Raw genomic sequence first — 27,736 nt, 5'->3', positions numbered from 1 at the left:
ACACGTTACAAAACACACATGGACCGTAAAGGAAAATATTTAATGAAGTCTTTTTATGCAGTTCTGTGTTAAACCTGTGTGTGACGGAGACTGTTTTGAGCAGCCTGAGAGACACCCTAACTGTTAAATAATGTATATATTTGGATATACATATAGTATACACAAATACCCAAACCAAACAAAAAAGGTAATTAATAACTTTATGATGATGTGTTTTGAGTATTATTGTAGTTGCCTGTGGAGGGCAAGAATTAAAATCATGTTGTTTGTTATTGTTGGGAGCGATGACACTGAATTCAGGCGATTTGGGCAAGATGTCTTCATTACAGAGAGCAGGGCAGGGCGGTGTTGACAAGTCTTTAGATTGGTCGTCCTCCCTGTTTCTCTCTCATCCAAGCATGGATCCTCTCCTTCAGTTCAGGAACTGTGGATTTAATAAATAAGTGAGGACCATGTTCTGACCTGATATTTTCAAAATTACAGTTGTACCCAGATTTGTGACTTTAATTTGTTTAATTACCAAGCTCATAACTTTATTTACTCTTTTCAAATGGAAAGTGTTTTTACTTTTGTACCTTCAAGGGACTTAAACCACTTTGTGTTTCCTCATTCATCTACTTATAACGTATCTTGCTAAGGGACATGGTCAAAGGGGCCGAGGATCGAACCCAGAACCTATGGGTTGGGAGGCAACCTGAGCCATGCCGCTTGTTGTAAAGAAAAATATATATTTAAAAAAAAAAAAAAAAAGGGTGCATGAGTTTTCGCGTACTGCCACTTCCAGGAAATCTTAGCTGATAATTTATTTTACTTTTTCTATTAAATCAACATCTGACAGTGCATTAGCAAATAATAGCTCTTTTCTTCAGTTCTCTTGAGCAGCGGCATATCTGAAGTGTGCTCATAACCGAATGTTAGCGAGGAACAAAGCAAAATTAAATAATGTAATTGTTAATTTCAGTTCAACATACCACTGTATAATAAATTCTTCCAAACTTTTAGTGTAATTAAAATAATTTTGGTTACTTGACTCCAGCATGCTCTCAGTGAGTGGCTGCCGGTTGAAGGGATCGGTGGGAGAGTTGAGCAGGTGGCGAAGGATGATGGATCGGTCCATGATGTTCCCCGAGGGCAGCATCACAGGGTCGGTCATCAGTGTGTCCATCAAAGGGTCTGTGAGAACAGCAACAAGAAGATTTTAAGACAAAAAAAAAAGCAACAAAAATAAAATGGGTAAAAAAGATTTACACACATCAAACATCAGAAAATAAAAAAATGGAATGAATCCTTAACAGCAACCAACCTATTGTCCCACACATGATGTCTTACGCGGGACTTACGAGTTTCTAAAAAAGATTTTGACTGCACAGTAACCTGAGCTGGCTCTGCTTCATGTGTGACACTCTCCTGTTGACTGTGGCAGTCTTATCGCGAAATCAAAGGAGGTATGTAGGCCACATTCTTATTGTAGAATATAATAAGTATGTGGTTATAGGATAGCCTCTAGCCAAATTGTCTATATGACCTTTATGGGGTGGCAAATCCTCTGCAAATGTCTGCTATTCCAGAGTTACAGTCAAGTACAAGCAAGGCTTTAATACAAGGCCATAGTACTGTACATTTTAAAATGTTTGTGGAACAAGTTTTACAATTAGAATAGAGTTTACACCACTAGAAAAGTTTATTTTTTTTATAGGATGGGCAAAAAAAAAAAAAAAGATACATTTGACATTATTGCAAAGAAAATGTTCTTATTGCCCACTAAAATGTTCCGTAGATGAGAAATGCTAAGACATCTAGAGTAGCATTGTGGTAGACTTCTTGGCATATGCATTCCACTTTTAAAAATAGCAATAGATTTGAACCAGGCAGCCAAGTGGAGTACTCAACTGTTTTTTCATTTACTGAAGTCTTTAAATTATCCAAAGGTGTGAATTGTTGTTTCTCTACTCGTGCAAGGTTAGCAAACCTTCCCCACATAACAAAAACAGTTACAAATCAATGGATAGATGGATGTGAACCACAGTTAAATTTTAATTATTTTGGGTTTATAAAAAATATCCCAAAAATTAAATTTTTTCCCTCTACACTATGTCCATGTTGTTCTGTCATTTCCATTAATTGATTGTCAGAACAGTGTTTCGACGGCTGTAAGAATCTGTAAATGAATTCCAAAAGGTCTGTTAGAGAAAGTCCTACAAATGAGATCTTCATCACAACATAAGAAGTGAAAAACTGAACATGTATCGTAGTATGTACAGCATAGGCTTCAGTAACATTTAAAGGTCCCATATTTTGACTATTTAGACCTCCACAGTTATTCACAACATGGACTTTATATAACGTAGACGCAGATCTTTGATCGTGACATAGATAAGATTGATACATTCAAATGACCTGAGTTCAGGCGTATCGCCAGAAAAAGTTTTGTGACTCAGGAATATTTAGAAGAATTGAATTTAATATTTCAAGTTTAAGCGGCACGTGGAAGACTTGTGAGCACATCTGCCTCTCAGTTCTGAGGACTGGGGTTAAAATCACACCCCTGCCTGTGTGGTGTTTGCGTGTGCACTCCAGTTTCCTTCCACATCCCCAAAACATGCATTAAAGGTTAATTCAAGACTCCAAATTGGCAATAGGTGTGCATGAGGGTGCAAATGGTTGGTTGTTGACACCTGCCCAGTTCAGGGTGTACCCTGCCTTTTGCCCAATATCAGCTGGGATAGGATTCACAGCACACCCGTGACCCTAGTGAGATAAAGCAGTATGCAAAATGGCCCACCGCAGAGACAATATTTCATCCCTAATACCAGAAAATGGTTGTTTGGCAAAATACGAGTCCTTTAAACATTGCATGGATTAATCTGAAACCAAACAACTTTAGAATGAAAAGCAAATGTGAGCTGCTCACAAACACACACACGCGCACACAGACCTTTGAACTCATCAGGTGCGTCACTGTAGTCCATTTCCGACTGGGAGTTCTTGGCCACTATTTCCTCCACTTTTTCTGATAGCAGCCTGAATTTTTCAATGGCAATTGAGGACTTGATGCCAGCCTTCCTCATTTTTGAGATTACCTCCTCAAAGAGCTCTCGGCTGTACGACCGCTAGACATACAAACACAACAGAGTGAGTCTCTAGGATGATGCATTGAAAACAACAGTTCAACACAAAACACTTTTTTCTTCGTCTCGTATGAAAATTATACTATTACCACAAAGTGAACCAAAATGATGAAGCAGACAAAAAAACTGTGATGGGAAAATCTTGGGATTAGAAATGGTGCACACTAGAACAACAAATGAGATGGTTGTGAGTCGAATCAAGTTGCGTGTCCAACTATATTAAAAAAATAAAATAAAATGCCCAATCAGAAATTTTCACACTTGACTCCTGGAACAACATACAACTTGATTCTGATGAGAGCTGCAAATTTACCCACATATTTATTTCAAAACAACAAGCCATTTATTCCATGATTGTTGGCCTGCATGTACACAGAGCAGCACAGGTATTCCTGAAAGTACTACAAATGAAGCCGAGATGGAGCCATTGCCGAGGTGCATGGATACCGTGGCGGATTAAATGTGAGAAATTATATTCAATACAGCGTGACAGATGTTGAGAGCTAGCTAGCCAGCTAGCAGGATAAATAGGTAGGCTTGTCCAAGGCATGAATACACTCGCCAACAAGAATTTACGGCACCAAAAGACAAACAGACCCAGGCCTCTACATTTGGCCAGGGTACAGCAAGGGAGCCTGGTGAAAATAAGCCACTTTAAAAAAAAAAAAAAAAAAAAAAAAAGGAGATGCCAGAGTCAGCCCAAATGTGCCAGCATGCCATCTTACTAGGTCACTAAATAGTTTTGAAATACTGGTAATCAATTTAAAGTTTTCATTTGTTGGACTATTATTTATGTATAGTACGAGAAGTTATGATTCAATCATAATTTCCGAGTCATTCCATATTTTCCATAGAAACGGCAAATGGGAATTTAGAGTGAGAGTCCCAGCCCTACTATACGGGTATTACACTTTACAGTCTGCTATCAGATTGTTGCTTGATATCTTAATTATGATACTTTGTTCATCATTAAAACACACTTCTAGCTTGTTGTTATTCATGACAGCCGGGGATTCAGTATTATTTATGTATGTACCCCTTCAATGAACAGATTATATTTATTATCTGGCATCGGTCTTGACCTCAAGGTCCACTGGCTAAATCCAGTCTACTACTTCATTGTGTGTGACCTGCAAACGCTTTCCCTGGCTTTCATCCTGTTTACACAAAATAAGTTTGTTTTACATTTTGTTACCTTACTGTACACATCTTGAACTAAACCATGACCTTAAAACCAAGATACACACTAAGGCTGCATGACATTGGATTTAAAAAAAAAGCAAAGACTTTTGTGTGTGCGCAGCATGAGTACAAACAGAAACATGATTTGTCATACCAGTACACATGTAATGATTATACATTCATGTGCCTTTATCATTAAACACAGGCCAACCATAACCATGATGTGACCCAGATTGAAAATTACATTAACATCCCTGTTCATTCTCATATTTTAAAAGACCACAGGAAGATGATTTACCACAATTGTTGATGGCCTGACTATACCATTCCAGCTCCTAAAAATGTTTAATACATTAAGGGAAAACACTTGAGATGTCCAACCTGGTCATCTGCTATTGCCTTAGCAAATCGGGCACAGTCTAGTTGCAGGTAGATGTCTGTTAGTTGGTCTAAGAGCTTTTTGGGTTCAAAGCCATATTTCTCAGGATTCTCCACCTTCAGGTCCCGGCACTTGGGGCCACAGAGCTGCTGGAGGTTAAAGTTCAGCATGGCAGCTAAACGTGGGCCCAGCTCCTGCAAAAAGATGACAACACCCAGTTAAAAATAGCTAGTCCGATTCTGTGTGTCCATTTCTTAAGAAGATAAGGGTGACTTGGTATGAAATTAATTATGCACAATTCTCTTCTCCTCATGTCTTAATAGAATATATTATGGTGCTATAGACACTCACAGGCCTGAGGAAAGGTTTCTGGACCTTCTTGGTGAGGATGTGAAACATTTCAACTGTCTCTGTGGCCAGGGCCAGATAGGAGCGAGAGACCCGCTCATCCTGAGTCAGCTGGGACTGACGGCTCTGCTGCTGGTCCTGAATGTGAAGAGGTAAACACACATTGACAAGCTGTTTTCTTAACTGAACTGCTCACCAAGGTTAGGATTTAGCCAACTGTTCAAACAGGACTCAATCTTGCTTCACTTTTGTTGTATATTCTTGTACTAATTTAGGATTGTCTAAAAATAAAAAAATAAAAAGCGACCTCTAAGTGGTAATAATTAATGGCAGGTAAAGTTTACTTCTGAATCCAATGTAATAATATTCTCCTACACAACAAATCAGATGAGATTCAACTAATGATATAAGCCAGCGAATTTGAAATAATCACATTTAAATCTAAATCTAGATTGCTTTGACATTGTATCTGATAATACATGAGGCATTTTTCCTGTCTTTTCATTAAAAAAAAAAAGATTATTAATGTGTGAATTCAAGTTGAACGTTCCAAGAATAATACCCTACCAATACATCAAACAGGTAACGTATACTGATACAAGAAAAAGTCAGGAAGTTCAAAACAAACAAATTCATACTGCTGAAATATAAGCTCCTTGTACGAAGTCACGATGAAGCCGAATACGAACCCTGGGCAGCTGATCCCACTGTTCCTTATTCTTCATTTCTTCTTGAATCTCATGAATACGCTTCAGAGACTCAAGACTTTCGTCTAACAGGAAGGTGGTGTCATTGATTAACATGTTGATGTAGCGGACAAACTGTTTGCCGGCGCTAAGGGAAAGTGGACATGAAAATACACAAGTTGGGAGGCTAACTTATATTGTGTCACTGTATAACAACATCACAAACTGTGCCTTGCAATTAAAACTCACTTAAACTCCTCCGTGAAGGTGCCATGGTGGGCAATGTTTTTCCACAGACTTTTAAAGATAGTGCTGATATGGTACCTTATTGTGAACTTATCATAGAACTCGCTGGTGGCACCAGTATGCTCAACATCTGGCCACAGAAGACAATGATGGAGGAGTCAGCAGCAGGCAATCACGTGGATAAAATACATACATTCTTATGTACTGTACTTAGAATACAAATTTCCATTTAAAAACAGTTGGATTTAATTGTTGAAACATCTTGGAAGACAGGCATTTACCAGTGTAGAATTTCATAAGGGCAGGCACCAGCTGTTTGATGGACAATGGGTGGTTCTCCATCATTTCTGAAAAGCGCTGAGTGCGAAGCTGCACAGCAGGGTTGGTGACAAACAGGACTTCTACCAACTTAGCAATAAGGTATGGATTCCTGATGTAGTTCTGACTGCAGATGAACACCACTAAAAAGGTGACTATGTCTTGAACACAAGGCTCATATAAAACTTGGGGAGAATACCTGCAAAAAAAATATATATTTTTTTTATGTGCATGAAGATGAAACTATTTAATTCTAATCTACATAACACAATGCGGTGAAAAAGTATTGCCCTCCTTGTCAAGTTATATTCTTCCAGTTTCCCCAAGATCATCAAACCAGTGTAAATATTAGACAAATACAACTCAAGTCAATAAGCCTTTCACATCTCTGTGGAGATATTTTTGACCAATCTTCCTTGCAGAAATGTTTAAATTCAGCAAAAATGGAGCGTTTTAGAGCATGAAGGGCTTTTGTAAGGTCATGCCAGTATATTTGAAGTGATTGGTTAGAATCTGGACTTTGACTAGGCCGCTCCAAAACCTTGATTTGTTTAACAGGGCAGGGGGCGAGGGGGGTGAATCGCCTTAGAAATAATATGTCAGACCCTCACACCGGAAAGCGTTGCGTACTGAGAGCAAATAAAGCGAGTATAACAGCGAGTCGATGCTCCGTGGTATTTACTACTCCTGCCATTGAGCAAACAAAACAAAAATAATGTACAATGTTCAAGCGATCGAGCCAGAATACAGACAGGCGGAACTTGACATGTTGGAGAGGGGGCGTGACGCTGACGGAGAGCCATAACATGGACCACGGAGATGTTCCAGACAGGCTCATTTCGAAAGATTGGTGTTCGTGTTCTCTATGTGACCTAATGCCAACTGTGGCGGAATGCCAGTGTTGTCATGAGCTCGAAAAGACCGAAAAAAAAAAAAATGGAGTGTACCGCAATGAACTTGGCCCACGACCAACTTGTCTGCATAACATAGATACTAGATAAGTTGTTTGTTTGGACAAAAACGTGTTACATATAAATTTACTTATGATCCATGACAGTTTGATGAAAGGACCACTACATCCAGTGGAAAATTGAACGGTCTTGGAATCCTATGTGAATGATATGTGAAAGCTATGTGAGCTACATGAATGCTATAGGCTATGTTCAAAGTTGATCAAAAATGCAAGCTTATTTTCCGAGTATGGCGTAGGACTATCTAATGGATATATATATATATATATATATATATATATATATATATATCCATTTTCCTAACAGTGCTGGAGCCTATCCAAGTTGTCAACGGGCAGGAGGCAGGTTACACACACACACGCGCAGACACGGGGAGAACATGCAAACTCCACACACGGAGGTCCGGGATTGAACCCGGGTCCTCATAACTGTGAGTCAAACGCTTTACAGCTGTACCACCATGCCGCCTCATAAAGTATGTTTTTGCTTCTCCAGTACCGGCACGAGAGGCTATAGCTAAGCAGCTAATAACCAGTAAAGGTTAGATGCGTTAAAAATTTCCCCAGCTGATGAACGAGCCTCAACTGTGACAGCCACAGCTTTATCCTGTCAGGTTGAACCCATGAGAGGTTGAAAAAGGACAAATTTGGGTGCGTTTTCTCAATTCTGTTGCAGTTTGGTGCACAACACATCAGCATCTTGGCTGTGAAAGCTGGCACATATCCAGATTTTGCTTGGATTTCAAAAACGTTCATTTTCTTTTTTTTTTCCAATTAATGTCCAAAATATATGTAATAATAATATTACTTCACATTGGAGGGTTTATTGTATGTATGAATTTTGGGGAGTCTTCGTTTAAGTGATGACTTGATTGAACAGGTCTGGAGGTAATCAGCGTTGGGTGTGATCAGTGAACATGAACCAAATATTGTGATTAGCCACTTGATTTAACAAGATGGGTAATTCCTTTTTCTTTTTCAAAATAAATGAAATTACCATTTAAAAACAGCATTTTAAGTTCACTTGGGGTATATATTTTGTTTGATATCTTCAACATTAAAGAGGTGAAACTTTGTAAAAATGTAAGCATTTCAGAAAGGGGACAATACTTTTTAACGGCACAGTATATACACATTATATTATCTGTCCAAATAAACAGTTCAATGAGTACTTTTCACCTGCCTGGGAACTTTCCAAAAGTAGGGCTAAGTTGTTTGTTTGTGTGGAAAAAGCACTATTATACATGTGAAAACACCATTACACCTCTAGCTGCGTGCTAGATTTTTTTTTTTTTTCCCCACAGGAGTGAAATGTAAACTTACTGCACAACGAAAAGTAAAAACTCAGCTACATCTTCAATATAGAACTCGGGGAGCACAGCAAAACTTTTGGGAATCTCAGGGTTCAATGGCAGGGTAATGCTGTGGAGAAGGGACATAAATGAAAATATGTACAGTAGTCACTGAAAAAATAAATTCATCAATAAATTTCATCTTGTGTGAGCGTGTGATGCCACGTCGGTTACAGAAGTGACTTACTTTGGGTAAGCAGGGTCCACCATTCGGAGAATGAACTGAATGACAGTACTGTAGAACTGCAGACATCTGCGGAGCAGATTCTCATCCAGAAGGCCCACGTCAGCGCAAGCTTTGGCTCGAACCAGTTTCTGAGACGGCACGAGTCAAATACCATAAGGATCATTTTGTTTGAAGGTACAAGGTTATGGAATACCGCGTGTTAAAGTACTTAAGGACATCCACGAGTCACATACGGGATACTTAGTGTCACCCCGAACAGGTGCAGGAAATACAGTCAAAGATAAGGAGTTTATGCAAGTAAGAATATAAACCTTGAGCTGGGTTTTGCAGCGCTTTAGCATTTCTCTGTGGCGATTGGCCAGGGGAGAATCCTTCCATTGGGCTTCACTGTTTTTCAGCTCCTCAACAGTCCTAAACAAGCACAACGAATAAATCATTGTGAAGACACCAAAACCCCTAAAACAATTATGGTTACCCCACATGCATTTGTTTACCTGTTAAGTTCACGAATTGCCCGCAACCTGCGGATGTAGCGCCTGCAGCCAGGCAAGATAGACAAATGGTGCGTATGCAGGGTCAAAAAGAAACACTCTGTAGGGAACTTGGGCTCAGAGAATTTAGTTGGATCTTCGTCTGTACATGGAAATCGTAGAAAGCAAACATACAGACCAAAAACTTAACTTAGTTTAGTATTGGGGTCTTATGTAAAATATCAGTGACAACATATGACAAAGAATCTAAATTCCGAAGAAGCAAACGCAACTAATAGATCATACTGTACGTGCAGTCATGCTAAAAAATATTGGGGAGTCTGGGGGCATGAAAAAATGGATGGCTGTGGTGCATTCTGGCGATATCTGAACAAAATTCAGACAAAAATTGAAAGTAAAATTTCCAAGTCCTGACCAAAAAAAAAAATTGGGCAGAGGTTCCCCATGGGCCAAGCCCAGATATTTTTGCCCCCCATCCCACTATTACCAGATGGCACAAAATCACATTTGTCATTTAAATATGCTAAAAATACGCCAGCTTATCTCAAAACAAATGAATTAAGTGAACTATTCAGTAAAAAGACAATGCAGCCCTATGGGGGCACAAACCAGTGCAATCTGTAGGCCGGTCCCAAGCCCGGATAAATGCAGAGGGTTGCGTCAGGAAGGGCATCCGGCGTAAAAACTGTGCCAAACAAATATGAGCGTTCATCTAAAGAATCCCATACCGGATCGGTCGTGGCCCGGGTTAACAACGCCCGCCCCCGGCACTGCTAACCTGCAGGGCGTCGGTGGAAATTCAGCTACTGTGGGTCGAAGACAAAGAAGAGGAGGAAACCGGATCCAGCGTCAGAAGAAAAAGAGGAATGCACAGAGCCTACAACTGAGTGTAGGGACTTTGAATGTTGGGACTATGACAGGAAAAGCACAGGAGTTGGTTGACATGATGATTAGGAGAAAGGTTGATATTCTGTGCATCCAAGAGAGCAGGTGGAAAGGTAGTAAGGCTAGAAGTTTGGGAGCAGGGTTTAAATTATTCTACCACGGAGTAGATGGGAAGAGAAATGGAGTAGGGGTTATTTTAAAGGAAGAGCTGGCTAAGAATGTCTTGGAGGTGAAAAGAGTATCAGATCGAGTGATGAGACTAAAATTTGAAATTGAGGGTGTTATGTATAATGTGGTTAGCGGCTATGCACCACAGGTAGGATGTGACCTAGAGTTGAAAGAGAAATTCTGGAAGGAACTAGATGAAGTAGTTCTGAGCATCCCAGACAGCGAGAGAGTTGTGATTGGTGCAGATTGTAATGGACATATTGGTAAAGGAAACAGGGGCGATGAAGAAGTGATGGGTAAGTACGGCATCCATGAAAGGAACTTTGAAGGGCAGATGGTGGTGGACTTTGCAAAAAGGATGGAGATGGCTGTAGTGAACACTTATTTCCAGAAGAGGGAGGAACATATAGTGACCTACAAGAGCGGAGGTAGAACCACGCAGGTAGATTATATTTTGTGCAGACGATGTAATCTGAAGGAGGTTACTGACTGTAAAGTAGTGGTAGGGGAGAGTGTAGCTCGACAGCATAGGATGGTAGTATGTAGGATGATTCTGGTGGTGGGTAGGAAGATTAAGAAGACAAAGGTAGAGCAGAGAACCATGTGGTGGAAGCTGTGAAAGGAAGAATGTTGTGCGGCCTTCCGGAAAGAGGTGAGACAGGCTCTCGATGGACAACCGAAGCTCCCGGAAGACTGGACGACGATAGCCAAGGTGATCAGAGAGACAGGCAGGAGAGTACTTGGTGTGTCATCTGGTAGGAAAGGGGAGAAGGAGACTTGGTGGTGGAACCCCAAAATACAGGGAGTCATACAAGGAAAGAGATTAGCGAAGAAGAAGTGGGATACTGAGAGGACTGAGGAGAGGCGAAAGGAGTACATCGAGATGCGACGTAGCGCAAAGGTAGAGGTGGCAAAGGCTAAACAAGAGGCATATGAAGACATGTACACCAGGTTGGACACGAAAGAAGGAGAAAAGGATCTCTACAGGTTGGCCAGACAGAGGGATAGAGATGGGAAGGATGTGGAGCAGGTAAGGGTGATTAAGGATAGAGATGGAAATGTGTTGACTGGTGCCGGTAGTGTACTAAATAGATGGAAAGAATACTTTGAGAAGTTGATGAATGAAGAAAATGAGAGAGAAGGAAGAGTTGAAGAGGCAAGAGTGAAGGACCAGGAAGTGGAAATGATTACTAAGGGGGAAGTCAGAAAGGCACTACAAAGGATGAAAAATGGAAAGGCAGTTGGTCCTGATGACATACCGGTAGAGGTATGGAAGCAATTTGGAGAGATGGCTGTGGAGTTTTTGACCAACTTATTCAACAGAATACTAGCGGGCGAAAAGATGCCTGAAGAATGGAGGAAAAGTGTTCTAGTTCCCATTTTTAAGAACAAAGGGGATGTTCAGAGCTGTGGGAACTATAGAGGAATAAAGTTGATGAGCCACACAATGAAGTTATGGGAAAGAGTAGTGGAGGCTAGACTCAGGACAGAAGTAAGTATCTGCGAGCAACAGTATGGTTTCATGCCTAGAAAGAGTACCACAGATGCATTATTTGCCTTGAGGATGCTCGTGGAAAAGTACAGAGAAGGTCAGAAGGAGCTACATTGTGTCTTTGTGGATCTAGAGAAAGCCTATGACAGAGTACCAAGAGAGGAACTGTGGTACTGCATGCTTAAGTCTGGTGTGGCAGAGAAGTATGTTAAAATAGTACAGGACATGTATGATGGTAGCAGAACAATGGTGAGGTGTGCCTCAGGTGTGACAGAGGAATTTAAGGTGGAGGTGGGACTGCATCAGGGATCAGCTCTGAGCCCCTTCCTGTTTGCAGTGGTAATGGATAGGCTGACAGATGAGGTTAGACTGGAATCCCCTTGGACCATGATGTTCGCAGATGATATTGTCATATGCAGTGAAAGCAGGGAGCATGCAGAGGAACAATTGGAAAGATGGAGACATGCACTGGAAAGGAGAGGAATGAAGATTAGCCGAAGTAAAACAGAATATATGTGCGTGAATGAGAAAAGTGGAGGGGGAAGAGTGAGGCTACAGGGAGAAGAGATAGCGAGGGTGGACGACTTCAAATACTTGGGGTCAACAATACAGAGCAATGGAGAGTGTGGTCAGGAAGTGAAGAAACGGGTCCAAGCAGGTTGGAACAGCTGGCGAAAGGTGTCTGGTGTGTTATGTGACAGAAGAGTGTCTGCTAGGATGAAGGGCAAAGTTTACAAAACAGTGGTGAGGCCGGCCATGATGTACGGATTAGAGACGGTGGCACTGAAGAAACAACAGGAAGCAGAACTGGAGGTGGCAGAAATGAAGATGTTGAGGTTCTCGCTCGGAGTGACCAGGTTGGATAGGATTAGAAATGAGCTCATTCGAGGGACGGCCAAAGCTGGATGTTTTGGAGACAAGATTCGAGAGAGCAGACTTCGATGGTTTGGACATGTTCAGAGGCGAGAGAGTGAGTATATTGGTAGAAGGATGCTGAGGATGGCGCTCCCAGGCAAAAGAGCGAGAGGAAGACCAAAGAGAAGGTTTATGGATGCGGTGAGGGAAGACATGAGGGCAGTTGGGGTTAGAGAGGAAGATGCAGGAGATAGGCTAAGATGGCAAAAGATGACACGCTGTGGCGACCCCTAACGGGACAAGCCGAAAGGAAAAGAAGAAGATTCAGTAAAAAGACATCTAAAATTGTCCTTTTGCCCCACATTATACATATTATAGTATAGATATAGAATATACACGAACATATATCCTAGAATTTCTAGACTGTACAGCAAAACATGCTAAAGAAGTTGATCTGTAGGAATTACTATTAACGTTTAAGTCTCAAACTTATGCCACGTTGTATTGATACACTTGACCACATTGCTCACTATCTTAGATATAGATCTAGTAATACTAAGAGTATAATCAGTTGCCTTTAATACACACACACACACACACACACACACACACACACACTTGAAAAATGTATGGGTGTGGTCAGTCATGCTCGCAGATAAAGTTGCAGGTGTGATTAGGGATGGCCTTAAAATAACTTACTGGATTAATAGAACATAACTGTAAAGTAAAAATAAAATAAAATAATGCACGCACCACGGGACTGCCGTAAATACAGTAGGTGGCCAGCTTGGTAGAACGCACCTTTATGTGCATGCGCTCGACGTATTGGCCACATCTGAATCAAGCGAAGAGGTGGTTGATAGTCTAATGTTGTTGTGTTTTTTTTTGTTTTTTTTTTACGCCGTCACACTGCCTCGCGATCGACGCAATGAGTACCCCTGGTGTAACTGAGTTTCCTTTGACATGGCTCATGATGTTGATGACTTTCGACGTAAATGCGCTCGCATTACGTGAAGCAGCTCTGAACATGCACTTTCGTACATGCTTAGTACGGTTAACTTGCATTTCCTCTTCCTGGGTGAATACTGGTTGTTTTGGAGCAGGCTCGTTTAGTTAACAACGTTTATGAAATAAACACGTAAATTAATGTCAAGACCAAACAAAATAAGCGAATTCTTGAGAGAATGCGAGGGGAGGGGCATTACTCTTACTAGTGTTAGTGCCCTTCACATAGCTACGCTCGTGAAAGCAAAACAACAAACTCAAAACGCACGTTCGATTAATGTTGTCAACTAATATCCGGATTAATTTTCGGCAATTTTTCCTCAATGTTCCGGAGCAATTTTCACGAAAATTTAAAAATCCGGAATTCCGGGAAAATCCGGAGGACTTTCATCACTGATTAATTTCACATTTAATATGACGTTAATTTAATCTAATCCTCTCAAATGTCGTCGACTCACGTAGCTCAGATATCCAGCTCTTGAGCTCCTCCATTGTGGCCTTCAGCCGGGTCTCCTCAGGGCTGACGACAAGGCGACAACGGGGATGGAAAATGAAGAAGGGATCCACAGTCTCCAACTTGATTTTCATGCTGAGTTGCTGCAGCACTGTCAGGAAGTTGAGCATGAAACCGTCTGTCGACACCAGCTTGTCATCAGTCTGGGAGGCAGGAGATTGAACAAATTCATATTACGGTAAATTGTCTAGTCTGTCAGAGAGGTCTGCATTTAACACTATGTTTGGAATGGTCAAAACACCCAATACATTCCGTAGGGTGAAACAAAACGTGAGGTAAGGTCTCTTAAATACAGAGGACATTAGTGTAATGCAGTGTTGTTCCACCCCACATATTTACAACAACAACCCTGTTCTTAACTGCATTAAATGAAACTCAATGTTTCAAAACAGGATAAACCAATCATGCATTTTTCTTTTAAGTCAGAAAATATTATACATAATTTGTTTCAGAAGTCACATTGTGGAACTGTATATAATAAAATGTCTTCTGAGTGTAACACTAATGGGAATAAGATGGAAGAAAACCAATACAATGTAACCCACCTGCATCTGAGCTTTCTTCACATTATAATTGACTAAAGCTGCCATGTAATTTAGGGCTAAATCCCGCGTCTCTCCATTGAGTAGGATGTTGTGAAGAATTTTAAACAGGTCACCCTGTAAAAAAATGATTTATAACAGGGTCATTAAAAAAATAAGGAATTTGAGGGATGACGGCAATTTGAGACAGAGGCTCACCCTTGAAGACTCTAGGTAGTGCTGCAAGGATTGGCTGACGACTCTCGTGTTCTCCATGGTGATAGCTGGACCAGAGAAGTACTTGTCTCCTACTTTGGTCTAAAGAAAATGAAAAGGATCAAGATGTTAAATAACTAAAAATCCACTTTGCACTTGTTTTTTGTTGTTGTGTGGTATTGTAATTTACACAAATACATGGCAGGTACTAATACAAGGTATTAATCTTTGTAGAGGAGAAAGGGTTTGAGAAAATACTAGATATAAATGGATGAGCAGGGTACTCACATCATCCTCAGAAAACACAGAGAGGCTGAAGAAAGCACCAAGGTAGGATAGCCTCTGGATCTCTCTGCCACATCCTGGGCTCAAAGGTTTGGGACACCACAGAGGAAGTGATGTTACCTGTGGGGGCAAGCTGCCATGATTTTTAGGCCTCTTTCTGAAATATTAGGAATACAAAATAAGAAGTGCTGAAAGAGGACTCCATTGAACCACTAGACCACTACAAGTAAGGATTTGGAAAAAGGTAAGAACAGCAGGGAAGGGAAAATAGAAGAGCTTGGTCTTGCCACTCAAGTCTCAAGGAAATATTTGATGGGAACTTGTTGACCTTACAAATAAATTAATCGAGCAGTCCAAGCCACAAGGATATAATGATGCATTTATCATCGAGCTGTGCACTCACCAAACTACACACAGGATGAGTCTTTCCAAACTTGATTTCACAGAGCTCAGCTAATGCCTGTAAAATTAGGAGAAACGTGATAAAAGCAAAACATTTTACTTAACGTCACTGGTTTTAATTACTGGAGCGTTCGTGAGTATATTTTCCATGACAAGCTGCAGTAAAAACAAATTTTAGATGAAACATAAAAGAATATGTAACTGTTATGTATAGGTGTAAAGATAAAGAAGTACAGTATTTTTGTTTTTGAACAAACTGTTACAACCATGCAGTCAGTACAACATTGCATGAGAGTCACAATAATTTCGATCATTAGCTGTAATCCAAAAAAAAAAATCTTCTTACCATAAGGGGGAATTTATAGTTGTCGCTGTCAAAGGAACATTCTTTCATTGCAAGAGCCAGCCCATGGAGAATAGGAATGAAGATCTGCGAAAGAGTGGAGTAAAGTGTGGGTGTTAAAAATCTTAACGCAAAGACAGCAGTAAATTTGAAATCATGTAATATTTCGACTGAAAATACTAGGCATTGGAAGTTTGTACGCATGTACTGAGCTTTATCGAAATTTGTGTTTTCTGTCTACTTGGAAATACATAAACAAAGTCCTCGCGTTACAATGTACTTAACCTAATTTCAACTTTATAGCGCCCGTGGTCTTCCTCTGTAGGTAAGCATACTGGCAAAGATGTCGCACCTGTCTGAATACTTCTTCTTCCTGGTGGGTAATGCGCACCAGTTCCGGAATAAAGCCATATGGGAGGTTCCGGCACAACATATAAGGTACCAGCAGAGAATGCTGGAGAGGGCTCCTGTATGTAGCACACAAAAACATACAAAGTATTGTTGTGTGCCTCAGGGAAAGAGAGAGTCACCGTGGAAAACAAACTGTCCTGTTTTTGACTGGTGGATAAAAGGAACATGACTATTTTGTTGTTTGAGAGCCAGAGCCCACCAGTTTAGGTATTACACTAGTGTTATGAAAGTATCTAGATGAAGTGTAGACCTAGGCTCAGGGTTTTAAATATAAGCCAGTAAACAAAAGAATTACAACTAGGTCAAAGCATCCTTAACATTTGCTCATTAGGCCAAAATCAAAAGAAAAACTGAAGGCATTGCTGGTACATTAACACTAATAGTAAAATACAACTAGTAGCATCATTACAAGTAGTGCCATCTTAGTGGAATTTTCTAATAAACTTGGAATGCGTACACATTTTTTTGGGAAAAAAAAAAAAAAAAAAAAGACTAAAGTACCTTACATATTGTAATTCCGACATAGCTCTTATTACCAAAAGTGTTCCATTTGCGCTGCTTAAGTGTTTTTATGATTAGTGAAAAAGTGAAAAATATCCACCAATAAGTTCCTGTCAAAAAATTACAAGAGGCTCTACAAGTCGTTCCATCGAAATTAATGTGGCATTTCAAGTGGCCACACTTTGCCGAAAAACTTGACCTAAGTCGCACAAATGGAACATTATGAGAAGTGTGGGCAGTAGAACATAGTAGTCCATTGTTTTTCATGAATTTCTTTGATATGGAGGGTTTTTACAGATGTTTGATGGCCTCATTGCAATTTTTTCCAATAGAAAACTTCACATGGCGGCCACTTATCACATTTCTGGTACTCCATGTAATGACAAAGAGTCCAAATATTGTCACAAAAAACGATTCAGTAAAAACATACCGGGGTTGGGTCAGAGAGCCTTGCAAGACCAGGGCAACGTGAGAGATACACTGAGAGCGAATGTTGCTCAGAAGCTGGCTGACATTTGGTTGGTTACACATCTGAAGATGAGAAGAGAGTTAAAATTAGCAGTGTAGAAATGGATGCCAGCCTTCACATACACGTAGTGCATGTCATGATTGAAAGAGAAGGAGGAAAAAGAAGAAATCCTGCAAATTTTTAACAAACTGTTTATCTACTTTGGCTACTCCAAATACCTTAGGAGCTTTCCTCTCCTCCATGCCAACACTCTCAAAGCGCTCAATGAGGTAGTTCAGCATCTCTGTCTCCTTGCATGCTTCAATAGTGAAGCGGTCGCATGCCGGATCACAAGACACTGACCCTCCACATGCACCATGACTAAACAAACACAAGAGGAGAGAAACATAAAGAACAATACACTGTACAATGAAGAATCACAGAAAATCCACACTGCTTGAGATGTGCTGTTAGTGTTGAATAAGCGCCAGTTCTCCATCACATGTCCTGAAAGAAACACACTTGAGGCATTAGTGACTCCATCAGCATGTGCCTATTGAAAACAAAACACCATTGCAGATAAAACAGCAGTTATTATTCAGCTGGTATGACGATTGTCATTGCTAATGCATCGACCATTAGTGTTATATGCGTGCGTATGTGAGCTGCTTCAAAGCACATAGTAAACCCTCAGAAGGTAGAAAGAGCTTTTGTTATTCAGGAGACACAGAAAAAGCATTGCGATACAACAGATTAAAACATCTTAAAATTGTGGAATAGCCCCTTTGGCTAGTGAATACTGAATGATGAAAACCTAATTAATCCTCACAGCAGCACCAGCGAATGTTACCTTGCCATCAAATTTCACTCAGCAGCAGCAAAGAGAGAGCTTTGAATCAACACTTTTTACACGCATAAACATGAGAACACATTGCTTTAGAATAGGTGCTGCATTATGATGAAAAACTGATAACGTACTATTAAAAATTAATATGCGCAATGTAAAAAAATATATCTAATAAGTGGGTAATTTTAGAAGTACTGACGAAGGAGGAATTGGTTTAAACTCCGAAGATGATCCCCGCCTCCTTGAGCCATCACCTTATCATGGTGGAGGGGTTTGTGTGTGCCAATGGAATGTTCCTAAATTGTCTGGGGCTTCACGCCCCTTGTAGGGTCACCCATGGCAAACACGTTTTTGGTGAAGGAGCAGACAAAGCACAGCTCCATAAACCCCATGATGAGTAAAAATAATGGATCTAGGTTTCCCTAAGCTGGATGCAAGTCACTGGAGCCCCATTTTGGACCCAGGCTGGAGGTGGGGCTTGAAGGAGAGTACCTGATGGCCAGGCCTGCATCCTTGGGGCTCGGCCAGGGAAAGCCCGAAACAGTAACGCGAGTCCCCCTTCCCATGGGCTCACCACCTGTGGAAGGAGACCAACGGGTCACGTGCAGTGTGAGATGGGTGGTGGCCAAAGTCGAGGAACTTGGCGATCCGATCCCTAGCTACAGAAACTGGCTCTGGGGACGTGGAACGTCTTCTATCTGACATGGAAGGAGCCTGAGCTGGTGTGTGAGGTCACCCACCCATGGGTACAAGCTGGCCAAGTGGAATGCACCTTTGGTGGTCGCTAAGGCAAAAACCTGGGCAAGTTTGGTGACGCCGTAGAGAACGACTTCTTTAGGGCTTTTAAGGAATTCTGCTCCACCATCCGGCGTCTTAGGAGGGGGAACCAGTGCACTATCAACACTGTGTATCATGAGGATGGGTTCTCTCTGGGGTAGAAGTCACAGCAAGGCCCCAGGGGTGGATTTGATTTGCCCGGAGATCTTAAAAGCTCGGGTTGTTGTAGGAACTGTCTTGGTTGAGCATCTCTTGGACATCTCGTGGACATCGGGACAGTGCCTCTGGACTGAGAGACTGGGGTGGTGGCCCCCTTTTAAGAAGGGGTACCGGAGGGTGTGTTCAAATTACAGGGGGATCACACTCATTAGCCTTCCTTGTAAGGTCTATTGGAGGGGTCCCGGAGAGGATGGTCAACTGGCAAGTCGAATCTTAGATTCAGGAAGAGCAATGTGATATTTGTCATGGCTGTAAGCGGAAGAAAATGAATGGATGGAAAGATTAACCTTCCATCAATTTTCAGTACTGCTTCCAGTACTGTATACTGATTAGGGTTGCAAGCGTATTGGCATCTTTTCCAAGTGACACTGGCTGAAAGGCTGGCTACAACCTGAACTGGTTGCCAGGCAATCACAGGGAAAATATAGACAACCATTCACATTCACACCTATGGACAATTTAGAGTCTCCAATTAACCGACCATTTATGCTTTTGGAATGTCAGAGGAAACCGGAGAACCTAAAGAAAACCCATGCAGGGAAAGGAAGAACATGCTAACTCCACATAAGTGAGGCCAGAATTGAACCAGTATCCTTGTAACTCTAAGGCAGATGTATAACCAGTCATCCACCGTGATGATCAGGGAAGATTAATCTGTTTTCAAGAGCAATTATCATCACGACTCAGCTGGAGCCTTCCACATCTTCAATTAACCTAACATGCATGTCTCCAGAAAGTGGGAGGAAGCCGGTGTATCTAGAAAAGTCCCAGACAAGCATGGGAACAACATAGATTGCATACAGCAATTCTGAGATTCAAACCCCGAATCTCAGAACTGTGAGGCAGACTTGCACCATTTTTTCCACCATGCTGCTTGGGAGAATAAGTCCAAAATATATACTATATGTAAAAAAAAAAAAAAAAAAAAAAAAAACCTACCAGAGACAACATTTTATTAATTATAAGTACTAGAACCTAAAAGCTCAAACCTTTTAACACGTGGAGGTATTTTTAAAGCGAGCCAATTTGTTAATCGTTCACCAGCCTGCTACAGTGTGTTTGTGCTCTGTTAGTGATAAGGCACCACTGGTGCATGCAGCAGACCTTCGCTGAGCAAGCAGGCGCACGCAAACACACACACCGTGCAGCAGTGTACCTGGACCCAAACTGAACCCGCGCAAAATCCTCCTCCTCCTCAGACTCTTCATCGCTGCTGTCCTGAGATATGTCAGAAAGGCCAAACAGGAGGGACAAGGGGCTAACATGACAGGGACAAGAACAGGATTGAGGTTAAGATTGGAAGAGAAAGGGAATAAGGAGCAAGCAAGGGTTTAGGAAATGAAGAAAAGTGAAGTACATATTTGGAATCATACAGGAAAATGAGATGGGGGTGTCCGATTGTTGCAAACTAGTTGGTTGCTTGACAGCTAATTGTTTTTAATGACTATGCATTTGGCTGCAGTGCTGACACACTGTTGGAACATTCAAAACTCGAGGATCTACTTCAGAACGTTTTATAGCCTTGAGAAATGACATCAATGTTACCCCAAAATGCATGTTTGGCAAATTAGTTGGAAAGCGATTAGTTTTTTTTTTAAACTATCATACAAGCAAACAATGTGCAAAAGTAAAAACATAATACTGGCAAGCAGTTTAAAATCATCTGTCTTACAAAATAAATTAGGGATGGATGTGACTATATTTCTTTGACTGCCTATTGGTGTATGTTTTTTTATATATAATTGCAAATATTCTCACCATATGTTGCCTCACTTGCTTCAAGATATAACAACTAATTGCACCAACCAATGAACAAAATCATTTAAGTCAATTAATCTATCAGACTGGTCTGAATTTTACTTGTATTTTGAAGTAGTTCTACTCCACCTTGACCTTCTTTTTCTTTGGGCTTGTCTCGTTATGGGTTCCCACAGCGTGTCATCCTTTACCATCTAAGCCTATCTCGTGCATGCTCTTCTCGAACAGCCACTGTCCTCATGTGCTCCATCACGACATCCATCAACCTTTTCTTTGGTCTTCCTCTTCCTCTTTTGCCTGGCAGCTCCATCCTCAGCACCCTTCTACCAATAGTCACTCTCTCGTCTCTGAACATGTCCAAACCATCAAAGTCTGCTCTCTCTAACCTTGTCTCCAAAACATCCAACTTTGGCTGTCCCTCCAATGAGCTCATTTCTAATCCTATCCAGCCTGTTCACACCAAGCGAGAACCTCAGCATCTTCATTTCTGCTAACTCTAGTTCTGCTTCGTGTTGCTTCTTCAGAAACAACGTCTCTAATCCGTACATCATGGCCTCACCACTGTTTTATAAACTTTGCCCTTCATCCTAGCAGAGACTCTTCTGTCACAAGGGTACTCTACCTTGACCACTAGGAGAAATTATAATATAGCCAGCCATGCTGATACAAACTAAGGAAAACGGTACTTCTACGACTACTGTGACTCAGTAAGATGATGTAATAGTTGTAATTTTTCCATCAAGGATACTATGTATATCCCTGTGAGGATTGTTACTTTATCTGCCAGTGTTCAGCATTGTTTATATTCAAATATCCATTACTTAAAGAGTTCTAAAGTGGCAACTGTCATTACTAACCATTGGCATGTAAATGGCATTTTCCATGATATGTTAGCATAAGTTGCAAATTTCATTGCCACTGTTTTAATAAGGAAAAAAGGCTCTCCACAATATTGTACAGAATAAATGCAAAAAAAAAAAGTGTCTCATATCTCATAAAACTTGTATGTTGGGTTGCTTGCATCTGAAATTGATATAGTTCGGTTCCCATAAGAAAACTCAAATTCAATCTATTTAAATGTTTAAAAGTGCATGTTGATCCATTTCTAGCCTGACATTTGGCATGTCAGAAAGGGTTAATATTTTAGTTGCTTGCATTGCGTGTCCACCACACACAAACATGCAAATGGAATAGTAAGATACCTAGAAGGTGGGATCCTTGACACAAAGGCAGTCTGTCGGGCATGTGTTCTGGGAGAAGGCAGAAGCGTAGGGGGCGAACTCAAGAAGAGGGACAGGGAGCTAGGTGTTGGCAGAGGAACTGGTGTATTCGGAGGCACAGTGGGGGCTGCCGGGCTGGGAGAAGCTGAAAAGAAGCTAAATGCTCTATGTCCTGGGCTGGATGGGGACAGAGTTCCCCAGGGAGATGAGACAGAGTAAGGGCGATAGCGAAGGGAGATGGGCATGGGGGCAGAAGGAGGGTTGAGAGACTGTCTCAGGGAAGCAGTGGCAGTAGGTGGGCTGGGTGGAACAATGAACTGGGGTGTAGACAGAGTGGAAGGTACAGAGGAAGTGGTGGAAGTGGGAATATTTGTTGAGGTCCTCTTGTCTGCCTCCATGGTAATTGAGGAAGGACTACCACACGCATACAGGCTGTGGAAAATATTGATCACATGATGATTGTGATGACAAGGTTGAAAAAAAAAATAGTAATAAACCTGGAGTACCCTTGAGCAATTCCAAGTTGTTAACAACAATTGAGGAGAAAAACAATACAGATATGATTGGTGGTTGTGGACAGTGTTAAAAACAGTGATCGTTGCTACTTGCCTTGACAGGGAGCTGGCTCCAAAGGACCCTGCATTGGGACCCATGGGGCTTCCACCTTGGCTCGAGGGCTCTATCAATGTCAAGTGTCTGTCGGGAGATTTGGCTGCTGCAATCGGCTGCGACGTGGCGGTCAAGCTGGCAAAAGGATTATGGACAGGCGACTGGGTGGACATCATGAGGACCTCCATCAGGATCTGGCTGATTAGGTCTTTGAAATCAGAGTAAACTGAAGCAGAAAGAATTCATAGGAGAATAAGAACTTCTGAGCGCCACCTCAAACAACCTGTTTGGAGATAAAAACATCTTCATTGGCATACCATCTTTAGGGTTACGCTGGAATTCAGCAGCCAGTGAAGGGAGGAAAATGACATCTCTATGCTGCTCCTTCCATGACACACGAAGGATCTTACATATGAGCTGCAGAGCCTGGTCCTCTGTGACATCTGAGTTTGTGGAGGTTTCCTATGGGTAGCGATTCGGCAAAGGTTCCATCAGACTGACATTTCAAGATGTGACAATTGCCATTCTAATGCATCGAGGGACAGTGTTTGAGGAAAGACGTTATGTACAGCATGTTTATACCTAAGTATACCAACATATTTATAATACCTTAATTTCTAAATCACTATTTTCCATGGCACACTATGCAAAGCTGCACTCCCACAAGAGGTGCTGCCCCACCTATTGCCGGTCACATATAGACTATAAAATCTTATATTCACACCAATGGACAATTTCAGGCTCGTCAATGAATCTAAGGAGCTGCAGAATCCAGAAGAACAGGGAGAACACAAAAACTCCACAAAGGAAGGCCGAAGTCCAGAGTTGAACCCCTCACCTCAAAACAGACATGCACACCACTCGACTCAAATCCATGAAATGTTGAAAAGAAATGATACACGCCCAAGAAGAAATTATGTATTAAAATGTTCATTTTCACAACAACTCAACCACAAGTGAGTCCAATCATCACACACATTTTGCAAATTGTTCTTGTGCTCACACAAAAAGTACATTCCATTTCTGTTAACCATAGTATTTGCCTGTGTTTGTATGATGGCATTCATGTAATGTAAAATCCGTTGTAAGAAAAAGTTAATTACTCTTTCAGTCAGGTTTCTTTTCTCCCTGCGGTCACTGTCTTCCACCTCCATGTTCTCAATCCCAGAATCCACATCCACTTGGGACATGCTGAAACAAAACACAAGCACATTGTTCAATAAGTTTTTTTGTCCCATGTAAAGAGCAACTTCTAAGCGGACAATTCACTATCTTCTACTAAGTGCAAATAATTGTCAAATATCATTACCTCTTTTCACAAGTAGTTGTGTCGATGTCCATGCTCTGGGATCGAGACAAACTCTGGGACTGAGTCTCAAGGCTGTTGGAGGGAGAGCTGGAAAGGGAGCTCACACCTTCACTACTTTGACTGCCATAAGCCACACCTTGCAAAAGGCAAAATAAGCATGATCACAATCAAGACAAGGGGGATGTATTACAGATAGGATGTCAGATACCATTAAAACCCAGAGATATCATTCATGAGAATAAGGTAGAAACAGACAATTAAAAAAATATATATATATTTCTTACCAGTGGTCCCAATCGGGGATGTGGCAGGAGTACTGCTGTGAGCATTGAGCCCCAATGATTGAGAGGCAGCTGGTGGCAAGGGCTGAGATGTTACACCTGAGGGTCCAGGAAGGGGTCCCGGTGGAGTTTCTCTCTGTGGGGATGTCAGTGGAGTGCTGAGAGGGGTGTTGGGCTGTGAGGTCTGTCCCCCTGCCAGCCGAGCCAATCGCCTTCTGCGAATCTTGAATGAATGGTAAAAAAAAAAAAAAAAAAGTAAACTATAAACAACAAATTGATGAGTGCTGATACAACAATGTTTAAAACGCTATTTGCCAATAATGTATTTATCTAGCAAAGTATGGGGATGCCACTATAAAGAACCATTTTTCATCTTGAGGGTAATAGCACTCTGGAATGGACTGAAGACCAATATTGCATTACAAATATATATCCCATTATTCAAGCAGATGTGCTGTTTTCAAGGGATAAATTCTTCAGTGCTTAGTATGACCTGTCATCTTAGGTCGGATTTTTATTCTATTTGCAAAACAAGAATAGGGATTTTAGATATCATAAAATCGCCGCGGATAGCAACAATAAAAAAAAAAAAAGCCACCTGCGTTACCATGCCACTCAAACACGAGGCAGTTGTTTTGTGTTCACTTTTACTTAAATCGTGTTAATCAGGGCCCTGGTTGTGTGCAATAAGCACTGGGTTAGCTGCTGAATTTACGACCGTACAACAGTGCTCAGGTAAACTAACACACAGAAATGACAGACGCGGTTTTTGTACAGGAAATGTTAACATTCGCATAAACAGTGGCCATGTTGGCTGACACGCACTCATATACTGTACTGTAGAGGGGAATGTGGGGTTTTGTCACAGGTGCCTCTCTCAAATTGCCCTGTTAGCCCCTTAGCTGAGAGTAGCACGAAGCTATCTGCTAACCCCAGTTGAGGAAATATTAGCCATGTGTAATTCCACTCTGAGACGGGAAGGGGATGCGAGAAGAGCCAGACGAGAGGTGGTTGTTGATGCAATTTCCTTACCTCATCTGCACTCAATTCCTCCATCAAAAGGTGAAAGTTTAACCAGTGATCTCAATTTGAACTACTGCACTGTGTGCCAGCCAGAGCCTGCTAGCTAGCCTCACTCAATTAGATATGCATAGTCCAACTCGTTTAATATGTGTCAGGCTTGATTGTCTCGGAGATGAAAATGAGGAGACGACTGCGCGAGGACTGGTAACGGACAGCTTGTCCAATAAGTCTCCCGCTGGCTTGGCTTTTCTGTCAGGCCAGGAGCGAAACAAAAAGAAAAGTAGCTACTATTACACGTCAAAATATAACAGCGGCCATTTTGGTTCTAATTTTTTTTGTCACGTGACTTCTGCGTCACAGTAGGCGGACCACAAGATGGGTAACCTTGACAACGGAAATTACAAAAAGAAGTACAGTGCCTGTATTTTTGTAATGTCCCTGCTGCTGTAATGTCAAAATTAATGGACAACTAGTTGAGCGTTAAACCATTAAGTATCGGAAACCACGGGGCTGTCAAATGTAAAAAACAAACGAAAAGAACTGTTTGGGATACTCATATACAGGCAATTTCCTCAAAAAGTGACATGTATCATGGAAACCTATTTCATTAATTCAATTAAAAAAGTTACACTCTAATAGATTATAGACTTAGGGCTCACAATTCAAACAACTTCAAGTATTTATATTTATTATGTTTTTTTTAAAAAAACTCCTCTTCATAACAGCCGAAAGATTAGTGGTGTCAAACATACAGCCCACAGATCAGAACCAGCCCATAAGGGCGTCTACTGCGGGCCGTTGGGATGGAGTGCACATTTACTGCTGTTTTTCACTAAAAGCACATTTTGTTGCAAAGTACTTAATGGCTGTGTGATGTTTCAAATGTTCCTCTTTCTCTTCTCTCCACCAGCTAACACACTGAAGCACTTGCACACAGACACCACTTCTGGAGCCAGAATTCAAATCCTTTATCTCAGAACTGTGAGATGATATGCTAACCACAATGGCACCCTCAACTAACCAACAATTCAATTAAATTAAAACAAGACTGACACTTGAGTTTTTTTATGTATGTGTGTAATGATAAATGTCAAGTATAAGAAATACACTTATTCCATGTTGGAAAAAACAGTCAGCTGTTTTATTCAGTTTTTAATGTGAAAACAAGTACATTTTCCCATGCACTAAACGTTAAGAAAGTTGTCTACTTTCAGGTTGTCGGAGTGCGAGTTGGAAAAAAAAAACTCGTACAGCACGATATAGTAAAACAATCACTTCACTCAGTGTAATATCTATGTTGTTTTATCACATATGTGGTAGTGCCTTGAAGTTAGGAGTTTTTGAAATGTACAATAAGAGGAAAAGGTATGAGAACATGATGGAATTTCTTACAATTTTTTGCATAAAGTAATCAACCACAAGAATAAACAACCAGTCTGGTTAAACTAATACAATTAGGTTTCATATTTTTAGAGGATAACATGTCAACATTCATAGGACTGTGGGGAAAAATTAATTGAAGTGTTGGAATTAAAAACTGCTTGACCCTTCTTTGGTAGCAATAATCACAACTAATATTTCCTCTCGTTAAAGATCAGACATCCACAACCAGGATAAATTTTGGGCCTTTCCTTTTTACAAAAGTCTTGCACTTTTCTGTTTTTCTCTCACTGACCACACTCAAGCCTGGTTCACTCGAGATCCGTTCAATCACAAATTTACTCAAATAGAACAGGTTTGGTGAAATTAAGTCAGGCAAAAAAAAATCTCAAAACAGGGAGGGAATAAAGTAACTGACATCAATTAGTCTGCAATGTGTTACAAAACTATTAGTAAAGCTTTAAGAGTTCAGCATTGTGACGGTAGCATGATGGTCTGGAACTGTTTTACACCTTCAGGACTTGGATGACTTGCTGTGATTGATGGAACCATCATTTCCGCTCTTTACCATAAAATCCTGAAGTAGAATGTTCCGCCGCCATCAGTTTGTGACCTCAAACTGATGCACACTTGGCTTGTGCAGCAGGACAACAATCCAAAACATCAGCGTGTTAACCTCCGAATGGCTTAAGGAAAAAAGAAAAAAAAAAGTTTTGCAGTTGCCTAGTTAATATCCAGACTTGAATCCGAGTGGAATGCTTTGCCATGATCTTAAAAAGCCTGTGCATGCTTGATATCGCTCCACTGTTTCTGAATTAATAATCTGCAAGGAAAAATGGGCCATAGTATCTCCACAGAGATGTAAAACACTCATTGCCAGTTATAGAAGATGCTTGATTTCAGTTCTTGCTGGTGAGTGTGGCTGAAGCAGTTTTTAGGTTTACGGGAACATTACCATTTTATACAGTGCCAGGTAGGTT

General features: G+C 41.0%; 1 protein-coding gene across 2 annotated transcripts; it reads right to left on the bottom strand.

Annotated features, from left to right (window-relative positions):
- Positions 1 to 26: 26 nt before the first annotated feature.
- On the bottom strand, positions 27 to 25,721 carry ube4b (ubiquitination factor E4B, UFD2 homolog (S. cerevisiae)). 2 transcript variants are annotated; one of them, XM_061833972.1, is made up of 29 exons: positions 25,386 to 25,721; positions 24,357 to 24,576; positions 24,073 to 24,208; positions 23,867 to 23,954; positions 23,081 to 23,225; positions 22,764 to 22,989; positions 22,137 to 22,586; positions 20,333 to 20,434; positions 17,573 to 17,714; positions 17,316 to 17,416; positions 16,326 to 16,440; positions 15,977 to 16,060; positions 15,632 to 15,688; positions 15,232 to 15,348; positions 14,947 to 15,045; positions 14,752 to 14,865; positions 14,151 to 14,349; positions 9,291 to 9,429; positions 9,108 to 9,207; positions 8,797 to 8,924; positions 8,581 to 8,679; positions 6,251 to 6,486; positions 5,973 to 6,099; positions 5,727 to 5,871; positions 5,041 to 5,175; positions 4,692 to 4,883; positions 2,936 to 3,110; positions 1,027 to 1,173; positions 27 to 424 (listed from the first exon to the last, which is right to left on the bottom strand). In XM_061833972.1, exons 1-29 carry the CDS (start codon positions 25,407 to 25,409, stop codon positions 360 to 362), a joined length of 4,107 nt encoding a protein of 1,368 aa, XP_061689956.1. In that variant the 5' UTR covers positions 25,410 to 25,721; the 3' UTR covers positions 27 to 359. The 2 variants fall into 2 exon arrangements, with proteins under 2 accessions (XP_061689956.1, XP_061689948.1); XM_061833964.1 differs by lacking the exons at positions 20,333 to 20,434; positions 22,137 to 22,586 and having other exon boundaries at positions 25,386 to 25,717.
- Between the last annotated feature and the right edge of the window lie 2,015 nt (positions 25,722 to 27,736).

Source organism: Syngnathoides biaculeatus, chromosome 2, assembly GCF_019802595.1.
Source record: "Syngnathoides biaculeatus isolate LvHL_M chromosome 2, ASM1980259v1, whole genome shotgun sequence".
Taxonomy (NCBI): domain Eukaryota; kingdom Metazoa; phylum Chordata; class Actinopteri; order Syngnathiformes; family Syngnathidae; genus Syngnathoides; species Syngnathoides biaculeatus.
Note: the sequence above shows the minus strand (reverse complement) of the source record. Positions and strands in the feature narration are given on the sequence as shown.